This window comes from Cryptomeria japonica, chromosome 6 (genome assembly GCF_030272615.1).
Source record: "Cryptomeria japonica chromosome 6, Sugi_1.0, whole genome shotgun sequence".
In the NCBI taxonomy this organism is placed as follows: Eukaryota; Viridiplantae; Streptophyta; class Pinopsida; order Cupressales; family Cupressaceae; genus Cryptomeria; species Cryptomeria japonica.
This window is the reverse complement of record NC_081410.1, coordinates 32,776,551-32,789,320: the sequence shown is the minus strand read 5'-3', so window position 1 is coordinate 32,789,320 and position 12,770 is coordinate 32,776,551. Positions and strand designations below refer to the sequence as shown.

The 12,770-nt window shown below is 37.0% G+C and overlaps 1 protein-coding gene across 1 annotated transcript in view; it reads right to left on the bottom strand.

Annotated features, from left to right (window-relative positions):
* The window catches only part of LOC131070003 (uncharacterized), a 39,225-nt gene extending 26,742 nt beyond the window's left edge, over nt 1-12,483 (bottom strand). Inside the window, exons 1-2 of the mRNA XM_058005557.2 lie at nt 12,263-12,483; nt 11,865-12,155 (exon numbers count right to left, since the gene is read on the bottom strand). Of these exons, the coding sequence (XP_057861540.1) occupies nt 11,865-12,155; nt 12,263-12,364 (393 nt within the window). The 5' untranslated portion in view covers nt 12,365-12,483. The remainder of the gene's footprint in view (nt 1-11,864; nt 12,156-12,262) is intronic.
* Nucleotides 12,484-12,770: the final 287 nt, after the last annotated feature.

The window sequence follows — 12,770 nt, the reverse complement described above, 5'->3', positions numbered from 1 at the left end:
AAGGAGGACTCGAAGGGAGTGATGCCTGAATCAAAGATCACATCATTTTGGAGCAATGTAGGAGACACCAATCTTGGCCAGATTAACATGAAGTTCCAAGGATCCTTATACACAAGCAAGCTATCCATATTTTCAAAGAAGATGATCAAGAGTGGGATAGCACACAAGCAGCAGGCTTCCCTCCGGCCATCCAATGCAATGAGTAGATAGTTGAGTGTGCCAAACACTATGGTGTCAGCTCAAGAACAATAGTAGCACCTGATGGTAGAGTGCTTGCCTACCTATCCAAGATAGCTATCAGTGAAGCCTTTCACATTCCGGATCACAAAGGCATGGTCTACAAGAGCAAAGAAAGAGCACAAGCAATCTATGATGATGATCCCGACAAATGCCTAGGCATAATTAACAAATACTGGGTATTGAAAAGTAGACCTAGCATATCAAAGGCACCCGGCAGGTTGCACAGAATTGATTTTAAGGAAGAGTTTGGTGTTTTGATCACTCTACTTAACCGAGTCACGGGAAATTCTCAGGCATTTCAATTTGAGAATTGGATGTTCTACTTCAAGGAAACACTGTCAACTGGAAGAGAAATGATCAACTGGGCAAGAATCATAAGTAACAACCCTGACCCACAATTGAAGAGGCCAAAGCGCATAAAGACATTTTACATGAGTTCATACCTCATATATTCACTTGCCAGAGCTCGTGAGTATACAGGATTAATGTATAAAAGTCCAGTTCAAATGGGAGCTGGAGAGATGAGAGCATGTGAATCCTATACACAGATACACTACCCTAGGAAAGCACATTACACGAGGGTGAATGATGCTTTCACTATGCACTAAACAAGAACGTTGCAAGGTGGCATCCATCAAAGATTATCCCTGTAGGCAAAAGAATTAGTAAAGAAATTCAATGCTTGGTATAATCCAATTTCCTAAGTTCAACTATATAAAATTCAAGGATGCTCTTGTCCACCATACATGCTACCACGCTACCCTACTGACAAGATAGTGCTAGTGGAGTTAGTAAGACAGTTGATCACATATGACAAAGTGCAAAAGAATAGACACAAGATAGGGATTACTTTTCCCATCTCAATTGGACAATCAATAGAAGTATGTCCATCCTTGCAAGCAGTTGAGAAATTGGAGGAAGAATTGAGATCCTAATCTCTTATTCCATATTTCTCTAGAGAAAACTTTGATCCTTACAAAAACATGAGAAGGGCCAACGGAAGAAAGCATAAGCATAAGCTACAATTGGGAGACTATTGGATGAACACCCAAGATGATTTAGAGATAAGAAAGAAAATGTGTTGAAGGCTACCAATTGACATTGTCGAGATGTGTGAAATTTTTAATATTCCAAATCAAGCACAAGATAGTGGAAAACGCCTCCAGCCTGTATATGAACAAGAGAAAGACAAGAAGGTAAAGGTCAATTGGATTGATGTTGAGATCACCGATTTGAAGGACTTGATGAAACCAATCTTAGCATACACACAACAATGGGTAGACATCCAAACTTAGAAGTTGAAGGGCCAGAATGCGCAGCTAACATTTGATTTGATGGGAGAGTCAGACTCATCCGAAAAAAAGACAGAAAGCATGAGCATGAGTGGAAGTGCTACCTAGTCAGCTCACTCCAAGGGTTCATGGAGGAAAGAAAATCATAAAGAAGGATCATCACATAAGCATAAATCAAATTCAAGTTGCCCTTCTACTAGTACTTCTTACATACATGATGTAAAAATGAATCAGCCAGCCGACAAGGAGAGTCAACCACTCAGGGGAAGCATAGATCATGGCGTGAATGAATCCATGGAGTCTACAATCCAAAATAGTAGATGTGAAAAGACAAACAAAGGGAAACAACCCCAAGTACAAGACAATTCAGTACCACATGAGCAAGCTAGCAATAAAAAAGGTGAAGATGTATATGTGGATATAGAGAATGAAGATGAAGAGGTAACCTCTCCACCCCGAGAAGATCAACAGCTCAAAGAGGTGCAAGTGGGAGAAGAAAGATCCTCTATCCTAGCATGGTTTAAGGAGAGATTGGCAAAGGAAGTCATAGTGGTAGAAGAAGAGGCTATAGATGATTTAGGCAGCCTCCTAAATAAAGCTCAAGAGATAGTTGAAAAGAAGAAGGCCACTAAGATGTCAAAGATAACAAAGGATAGTATAGGATCTCGAATGATAAAAATTGCCACTCCAAGGGTAGACAGGCCTGAAGATGAAATCACAGTTGAAGAGTATGACTTGGAGACTACTGACTTAAGTCCTCCCACCACTGAGCAAGCAATGGAAGACTTGAATGATACCGTGAAAACAATTCATGATATGTTGAAGCTAGAGATAGAGAAGAACAAGAAGCTCGAGAGAGAAGTAAATGCATTGAGGAACTGCTTGTAGCAATTCAAAGAACTAATAAGGCAACATGATCCTTCAAGCATGCCTCCACCGCTGCTTCCTTCAAACTCAATTGATAATGTAGAAAAGATGAGGACTTCAGCTCATCTGATGGAGAATTGGATAAAAAAGACTTTCAAGAAGGCAAATGAATTTGTGAAGGACCTAGTGAAGATATTTGACAAAGTTTCAGGCATTCTTGACAGGACCCAAACCCTCATGGCAGCTTACGATGTTTTTACTTTCACCAAAGATTACGCTATGCCAAGACTACAAGCAACGAAGAATTTATCTAAGTAGACTTTGGTGAATGGAGGAGTGTTGAAAGGACAATCACATGACTTCCAGCATTGTTATAACTTACTCCAAATGAGGAAGGTCATCTTTGAAGATATCAGCAATAGTTGCACTCAAGTAGACAATGCAATAAATGTGATACATGATAAAATCATGGAAGTGGCTAAAATCATACTTGAAAAAGAGATGAATGAAGGAATCCATATACATGTCGATCAACTGATTAAGAAAGTAAAAGTCATAATCTTTGGGACAGCCAAATCACCTTCAAAGAAGCAGCTGGAAGACCTACACTCATTCATGGTACTTGCCAGCAAGACTAAAGATTTTGGGGCAGGATGGGAGAAACCTCTGCTTCTACTTTAGACGAGGTGAGCTTCATGGAAGATCAATTGAAGAACATATCTACTGCTCCAATAACTAAGATTGAGATCATAGTGTCCAAATTCGTTGAATTTGCAACAAAAGAAAAGGATAAGGGGAACAAACTTCTAGAAGATAGTTTGTTATGAGCCCATGTGGTGTCTTTTTCTCATTGGAAGATTTTTCCTCAAAGTTTGGGCCAAATGAAGGTCACATTCCCATTGGCTGATATTTAATGATATGCATTGTTGCAATAAGTTAGGTATTTGTTGTATCAAACCCTAATTAGGGTTTAGGTGGCAAGATCTAGGCCTTTGATTTTGATTCAATCTTTGCCATGCATTGTATTTGAGAGCACTATATAAGTTCCATTCATTTCATTTGTATGGGATCGATTAGAAGAGTTTAAAAATAAAAAAGTCATCGAAGTGTAGGTGAATTATTGTGTTTTGGAGCATTTGCTTGTTTCTTCATCCTTTTATGAGAGAACTTAATATCTAAAAAAAAAAGATAGAATACAATTTGCTTAAAAGCATTTAGATGAATGAAAGACCCATGTGCATGATTGATGGTGAAGCTCTCATTATTCATGCTACTAATATTTCATCGATGATGAAGTATCTTGCATAGTCGACTGAACTCATTTTAGCCAAGTTTAACTTCAATTACTACTTCCTCGTTGATATGCTTCATCTTGACTGTATCTATGTTTGTGGTAGTGACTTGAAAACTATCAGCTATCCCTAGAAGATCGTACTAGCTTAGTGGAGATGTTATTTGGATGTTAAAGCAAAGCTTAGTTGAGCCTCACTTAAAGTCGTCTATTATTCTTCCTAGTGTTAGTATAGTATTCCTAACCCTTTTACACTTTTTTATCAAAAGATCATAGTAGTAGTAGAAAGAACCTCGTTGCAATATCATTTGTAAGAACAGCATTCCTTGTGACTAAGTTTCATCTTTGAAGAACAATTATGTACGTCCCTTTGGAGGAGCAGCAAACACATCAAACCATTGAAGCTATCCAATACATCAAGACCTGACATTGTAAACCTTGGAGTCGTCTCAAGTGATCCTAGCATTCAGCACTAGAGAGGTCTTTGTTCAAGAGAGGATAGAATATTCAATACTTTATTCTATGTTTGATAGTGTGTAAAACACACATCAACACACAACACATAATAGCTTTCATTAACAAAATGGGCACCAACCCAGATTACACAAGTGAGCACCAGCTCACTAAGAGCACCAACCCTCACCAGCTCACTAAGAGCACCAACCCTCCTAGAAGCACCAACTCTGTCCAAGTGAAGCACCAACTTCAGTTTAGCATTAACTCAAAAGCAAAAGTGCAAAAAAATTCTCTGAACTGTGACTTTTTGATAATGCATCGTGATAGTATCATTTTTAAATCTCAGGCACTGTTGAACTGATGTATCAATATTCGGATGTTGTAGCTTATCTTTGCCTTCCAAAATTTTGTGGACAGTTTGCAATCACTTTCTCAATACTGCAACTACTATATGACTTCTATATGTATGAATGTAATGTCCCCATTCGAGAATTTCCTTGATTTGGTCCTGAGACAACAATTCTAAGTCAAAGTGAGAATTGTAAAATATAATTTCATCAATTCTGAAGATATTTTATTATAATTTTTAATTTATAATACTAAGAGTGGTTTGAAAGATAGAACTTATCTTGCTAGCTCCCTCTGATCTGTATATTTGGAATATATGCAGATCAATGTTATAAATTGTTGCTGCTCAACTTAGCCTTCAGATTAGAATAAATAAAAAATAGATCTTCATAACTTATTCTATAGTTCTCCTTTTAACTGGTTCTTCAGTGCTATGTAGTGACTATAGGTCTGTCACATGGTTCTCTTCCCAAGTGTCAAACACTTATTGCTTTCACTTGTAGGAAGTATTTGATCTGATCTGATATATTTGTAGTCCTGCTTTGATACTTAGCCAAAAGATGCTAATTTTTAATCAGCAGTTCCACATTCCCTCCCTCATAAATATAAAGACCATTTCTTCTTATATCTTGTACTTGGGATGAGGAGTCACATGTAAGGGACATGATTCGTGTCTCTTCTTAACCGCATCATTCCATAATACTTCCAATCGTTACATGTATCCATATCAAGCTTGTATATAATGGTCAATACAACCATTCATTATTGTTAAATGCTGTCTTCCCTGACTAATCATTGTTTGCTATTGCTTGTCTCAATCGATATTCTTAAGTTGTTGCTTAGTGATTCTTGGTCGATCCTTGATATGCAATGATAATTAATATGAGGCAATCCGATACTTTATTTGATTGTCATCGTGGGATGCTAATCATCCAATTAGTGACAACCATCTTCTTCTTTTACGCCATGATAGACTATATAATTTGTTTGTCCTATAATCACTTCCTAGACGATTCAATACTTATGTGTTATGGCATCAAATGTCTACTTGCGTGGGCAATAATATTCCTGAAGATTATTATATTGGCAGCATAGGAAATGATATGCCTGTGAATGGAGACAAGAGGTGATGTGGCTCACTGAGTGGTTCGTATTTTACTTTTAGAAGAGTTTGGAAGGACTTTATATTGTTGCAAGGGAGACCATTCTGACATGCATCAGATCTGGTCTGCCACAAAGATCACCATTTGATATGCTAGATACTTATAAATAGCAGCAGCCATCAAGGTCAAGGAACCGGTGAGTTGAGAAATTTTCATTTGTGTTTTCTTGGGTCCTTCCACAATCTTCAGCCACCAGCCATTAAGAAGGGAGAAGTGGGACCCACAAGGACTTGGGCAAAGGCCCCAAAGGTAACTATCAGGTCAAGGATTAAAAACAGAAACAATATTTTCAATACAAGTGGCAAATCATGGGATTGGAAATAACAGAAAATATTCCGTGTGAGGTAGAGCATCTGAATTATATGTGAATCGTTTAATGCATCTGAAATCAGTCAAAAGGCTTCCTGTATAAGGAATTGGTTTTATAGTAACTGCTATCCCTGTATAAGGGAACCCTGCAAATTCATCTTTTATGGATGGTTCTTGATGCAAGGTTGGTCCTTCTGATATTGTGAACTTGGATGCTTGCAAGTCTGTATTCTTTGATCTTATTGATCAAGACCATATATCCCTTATTCACATCATTTATAAAGATAATACAAGGAGCTTTCTTAATATTAACAATATTATACAGAGTTTTGTTTGCGGACATCACAATGAAATAGCTGCTATAACTCCATACGTCCATCCAAAGAGACCCAACATGTGCTAACTCGATATTGTTAGAGTCTCCAACCTCTGAATATATTATCCTCAGCAGGGCCGCATCAACATATCAACCCCAAACTAGGTTGCAATCTCCAGCAACAGAGCATATAGCCCACAGGAGTGATAAGGTTGAATTATTGATTCAAAAATCGTCACGCCAGATTCCAAACAATGGAAATGAAACGCCACCTTCTTCAAACTCGTAACACAAAACAAAGGACCCGTGCCAGAGACTAAAGTCGAACAAAGAGAGAGCCCCATGGCCAATGGAAATGAAATGCCGCCTTCTTCAAACTCTTAACACAAAACAAAGGACCCGTGCCTGAGCCTAAAGTCACACAAAGAGAGAGCCCCACGAGCTAGGGAATGCTCACACAAGGCAATAATAGAACTGCGTCGATAATGAAAGCCCATACTAGCAGAATAAGGCTCCACGACAAGTTTAATAGTCTCTCGTGCCAAAAAGGAAAACCTGCACTAATAGTCTCACATATTCTCCAATCAATATCTGAAGAAAACGATAGTCAAAAAAACATATATTATCCACAATAGAAAAACACGATAGGCCAAAAGAAATTTATCCTATCACCACCACGGCAGGAACCCAATCATACACAAAAAAGTATACTCCAAAAGGAATCTCTATTTGATTCACCAAGGCAGAAGGGCATTACAAAGACTTGAAGCAGCCTCACTCTCTTACGCCATCTCACTAAAAAAGGGGAATAAATTAATTTTTGACTTCATCCAGATGAAGGCATACTAAATATAACCGCCATCTTCAAAAGAATCGCAACCCATAATAAGATAATCATGCCCTTCTTTTAAATCGACATATTTGGAAGAGTCAACCTTCAAAGGATGACGTGACAGATGAGCTGACTAAGTAGGTGAAGTGGACAAGCAGCCAGCTCAAGCAAACACCCAAGCAGCTCAAGCACACAACCAAGCAGCTCAAGCAGACAACCAAGAAGCTCAAGCAAACAACCAAGCGGCTCATGAAAATCTGATTATACAACCAAGTAGCTCATGAAAAACTGATGAATAATCAGCAGCGTAGCTAGAATTTCATTCCAATTCTCTTTACAACAAACCTTTGACATCATGATAAAATAATCAACAAGCTTATTGTATCTTTTGGCCACTTGTGTTCAGCAATCTTCTATGGACAGAAACCCATAAGAGGCTGTGATCACTGGACGAAAACCCATTGATTGCTAGAATCAGAGGACAAAAACCCTTTGTTTCTTAAGAGCATTCTCAGTCAGGGAATGCATTGTAGCTTCAGGGATTAGCAAGAAAGTTCTGTGAGTCAGTGTGTGCATTACTGATTAATGTTTTTATGTTGTTGTGTAATGACTATCATAACAGTCTCTTGCTGTAGAGACCAAATCATTATCAATACAAGTTACTACTAGAGTTTGAATCATTTGTGCAAGTTCATTTGTGTTGTTTGAGTATAAATAATTATTGCAGTTTGAATATAATTTGGTGAAGATTGTGTCTATGTTATTTGGTGAATGTTGCAGTTTGTGTTTCAAATCTGTTGTTTCGTTAAAATTCTGGAAAGGGACATTACATTGTACCATCCAAAAAGTACAAAAAAGGTGATTCTTCTTTCAAAAATAGGAGTTCAACACTCATTCTTTTTCCTGGAGAGAGTATTTGGCCATCAAGATTACATGATTTTCAGAAAGACATGGACTGTGATAGTACCAGTCAAAGTAGATGAAGCAAAATTAGATCCTACATTTCTTTCTCTGATATAACAGATAAATCAAGAAAAAAAAAAGTGCAAAACATTCACCATATCCCCATAATAAATAATACAGTATATTAAGAAAATTGGAACAACTATTTATAATAATAGATAACTCTTAACAAGAAGTTGGTAAATAGAATAGACAGATTTCCAGAATGCCTAAGTTCAAAGCTTGGCTGTGGAAAACATTTCCAGCAGGGAGCATGCACCAGCCACCAATTTTCTAATCACAGGAGAAATCACTCCAACCCGCAGACTGTAAAAACCTAATAACCTCGACTTGTGACAGATTGTTGGCTGGGCCTAGGAGACTTGCCTCCTTGACAGTAGCTCCATGTTAGGCCTTGGGGTCTTATAATGTTAAACACCGACTATTTAGGTTGATGACAATGTACCCCTAAGTGCCTGATGTGTTCAGAATTGTATCCCTTAGTGCCATTTTACTTATGTAGATACAGAAATGCTATAGAAGAACGTGTGGATTTGCCAGACTGATTAAGGATGGTGGTAGAACTTTCAAAGATCAGTAAGCAGTGCTTCAAGAGTTTTCAGACATATTCCTGGAGAAATTGCCAGGATTACTGCTCAAGCGTGTGCTGAGATTCTCAACTGAGTCTATTGTACAACAGAGCTTCACCACAAGATTCCATATAAGGTGACTATCCTGAAATTACACAAGATAAGGATCTAGAAATATGAGTTTCTAGTTAAAAGCTTGGTTGGACAGTGTTTTACCATTGGGAGCACCAGTGATATTTGTTATATAGGAAAATTGTTCCCAGGGACTATGCATTGACCTTAAATTTGAATAGCTAAGCAAGAAACACTCAAAAATTCTTACCTTTTAACCTATATCAATTGTCGGTTTAAATATAGGAACATAGTTGGAGTGTTTTAGAAGGACTAAAGGTGCACATAGCTTGAGGTGAAGATCACCTTATCTACAGATCAAGGAAACAATATTCATAATACAGCAACATTCAAACCCAACATGGACATTATGAATTCGCGGCTTTTCCATTTTGATTGACAAATCTGCCAGCAGCATTCTTGAGACTTGTGAACAAATTTTTCTAACACTTGCACCAGTTTGTGTTGGCATTCTTCTTGGATAATGTTTTCATCTACCCTTATGTAAAGGAGCATGAGGATGACAAATTATGATACAGCCTAATCAGGTCTTGACATCATCCAGAGGCAGTAAACTGTACTTTTAACTAACAAAGCTATAATCTGCAACCAGTGTCAGAAGAAGCACTCAAACAGGACACACCATCCTCTGTGAATCCCTTCTAACATCAGTATGACATCTTCAATCATCATAATATGTCATTTTGACCCAATTATGACATATGTTATGATATCACAGTGACCAATTATAATGGCATCATTGCATTGACACAAAAAACATCAATGAGAATATGATTTTTTTTTTAATTTTAATAAATTTTATCTTCCTGACTAGACCAACCTGGAGAGCTCAACCATCTCGTCCATTCTACCAGTAATAATATCTTAATGCAAGTCAAAAAACCAATTTTCTCCATAATTGACTGCATTTTCTCTTTTCTAGGAGGTTTGGACTACCAAAAATTGATTGCCTAGTGGTTAGGACTGTTAACAGTAGTAAACCTACCATTTGACATGAGGAAACATCATCATATCTATCAATTTTAGTTTTGGCTTAAGGTTTACCTCAGTGATTAGAGATAGTTGCAAGAAGAAAAGATGAGTAAGTGTGCTCCAAGGTTTTCTGCCTTTACTTTCCTTGCAAGATGCACAACATAATTTGTGCAAGATCTGACCATGCATATCGCCTAATTGGTTTTTTTACAATAGTTTCAAATTTCCAATAAGGGCAAAGGTCATATTTTAGCCTTTCTAGCTTTCATGGAACAGAACTTCCTAGTAACCCTATTGATCATTTGATATAGCCATTGTATTCATTTGCATAAGATAAGTTGCATTGGTTTAAAAAAGATGAGCGATATGATTTTGATAGCAACACTGAAAGTGGTTAGATCAATGTGTGCAACGAATTTAATAGTTAACTTTTCTTATCTTTTTTAAATACAACTACAATGTAATTGTTATAAATGGTGGGTTGACTGTCTCAAATGTTTTTGACAATCATGCTAAATGTTGACAACTTTTGACTTCAAAGAAGCACAATAGATGTGATAGATCACAGATGTTATGCCATTCCTTTATATTGTGATGAACAATAAATAATTCCTTGGGAAATTTTTGTCTTCAGGTCACTATTGGTTTCAAGCCATAGCCTTCTACACATCGTTGCCTTCAAGCCATCATTGCCTTTTATGACTGCTATTTGTCTGGCCTATTGTTGCCTTTGCATCATAGCCTTCAGTCCAGCCAATAAAGCATTCAGGCAAAAGCAAAACAATAAGAAGCCCTCCAGAACACATTATTTTTTTCTCTAAGGAATCACTAATCAATGGCAAAGTGTCATCGTGTTTTGTTGTTGCCTACAAGTATCAGAAAAAAAGAATACCAAAAAAAGTTACGTGAAATCAAACACTAATAATGAACCAATCAAGTTATGGTCTCCAATGTCGTCCATCAACAATATGATGCAAAAAACGGAGAAGGCCATGAAACAAACAGCAAATGAAGAATGGAAATTTGCAAGAGTTGAACGAGAGAAGAAAAAAAGTTATATCAAAGTCGACAAGCTACTAAAATAGACTAACAGGACTCAACAGCACATGTTGTACAATAAAAAAATATGGTAGGATAATAAGAACCCTAGATTCCAAAAAAATTAACTAATGGTAACTATAACACTAAAAAAACTTGTAAACATGACTAGGAAATAAACCAAAAGGTTAAACCCCAAAACATATGATCCAAGTACAAGTACAAATAGCTATATGTATGAAATACCCACAAAAAAGTACAAATGTGACGATGGCCAAAGCTCAAATTCAAGACTGGAAACCACTGTTGTCACATGTGTGTAGCAAAACTTAGGCTAGAAGAACCGATGGCATCCTCATCCACCAATGGGCCGGTACAAGAACTGATAATTATTAATATCTATAGGGAAGTTCCCAGAGATAAAGAGGGTCATGCTAGACAGATTTAACGCAACACAGTGTTCAAACTTCAACCCGTAGAACCTCTCCAGCTACCCAAGGCTAATGGACAACCAAATAAGTTTGGGGAATTTATTCAGAACTAGCAACCCAAAAAAAATCATCAGTCACATGGAGATGTTGGGTGCAGGTAATTGTATGGGGATGGGGAAGCCATTCCAACCGAGTACGAGTAAACGAACCAATTACAACTCTGTTATGAATAACTGTAATCACCAGAGGATGTGAGTGCGGGGACAGGAACCTGATCCTCATCCCTAAAGTGGAGTTTTGCAGTGACCATGGTAAATATACATTGGTAAGATCTGCATACTATTTTGTCTTAAAGTCGATTAAAGTAACCTCATCTCATTATCAATGCCTTGAGACTAAATCACAAAACCCAAATCAGGGTTAAATTTAAATAAGTCAGAAAATAAAGTTTTACTAAGATTGAGACGAATCTACATTTCAAAAAATTTCACATGGCCATCGTGTTTTTTCTGGCGTATATTGACCTAGTAAAAATTATCCCAAATCTCACATACTACACTCAAAAAGGAGGAGAAAACAGGTGGTTTATCAGTCTACCTGTTGAAAGCAGTTGGCAAGAATTGAATGGTTGATTTATCAATCTACCTGTTGAAGACAATTAGCAAGAATTGAAGTGGTGGTGCTTGCAGCAGGGAATCCATGCGGGTCATATGCGTTAGGCTCCCCGGTGGATGTAATAGAGGGCAAAAATCCATTATAAACTGCAAATGGGCCGGCAAAAGATGGCGCCTCTAAAACCCAAGCATTCACTGCCCAACCAAGTTTGGACACCAAAATAGATGCTACATTCTCTAAATCGGAGAGCTTCTCAATCACTGGATTTCCTGTGCCTTCGGCTCGATCGCCCATGAATAATATGGCATTTCTTGGTGGCACCTAATAACCATTAAGTCCACCCTCATCACCCTGGTTTTCAAGCTATTGATTGAATTGACAAAAACAATAAATGATTTGGATTTCTAAAATCGCATGCAGACACTTACAGCTAATTGTGCTTCTGTGGAAGAATAACATAAAGATGCACCCACTCTGCAGGAAGTGCCATGGCAGGAACAGACCTGTACAATCCCCCTCCAATGCTCCATTGATTTGTATTGCAATTCTGAAAATTGTATACCCGTGCTCTTTTCTCTGCGTTTTTGGTCTGTGTAATAACTAACTTACAAGTGTACACGAATATGGAAAATGCCAGATTTTTAATTTTTAAATTCATATTTATTTCTGAATCTAGATCAATGAAGTCTTGAAGTGAAAATAATCTTTATTACTTCAAAATAATTAAAATTATTTTACATTCTTATCATAATTGTCTATAATAATATTTAGAATTCAAATATTAAAAAAAATTAAATATCATTAAATATTAAGTATTTTTCAATATTTTCTTTATTTTTAATGTTGAAAAATCTTTTGGTTTTTAATTTTTCTTCATTCTAATTTTACATAAGTATATATTCTTCTTAAATATTTCTATTGATAATTCATCATTTT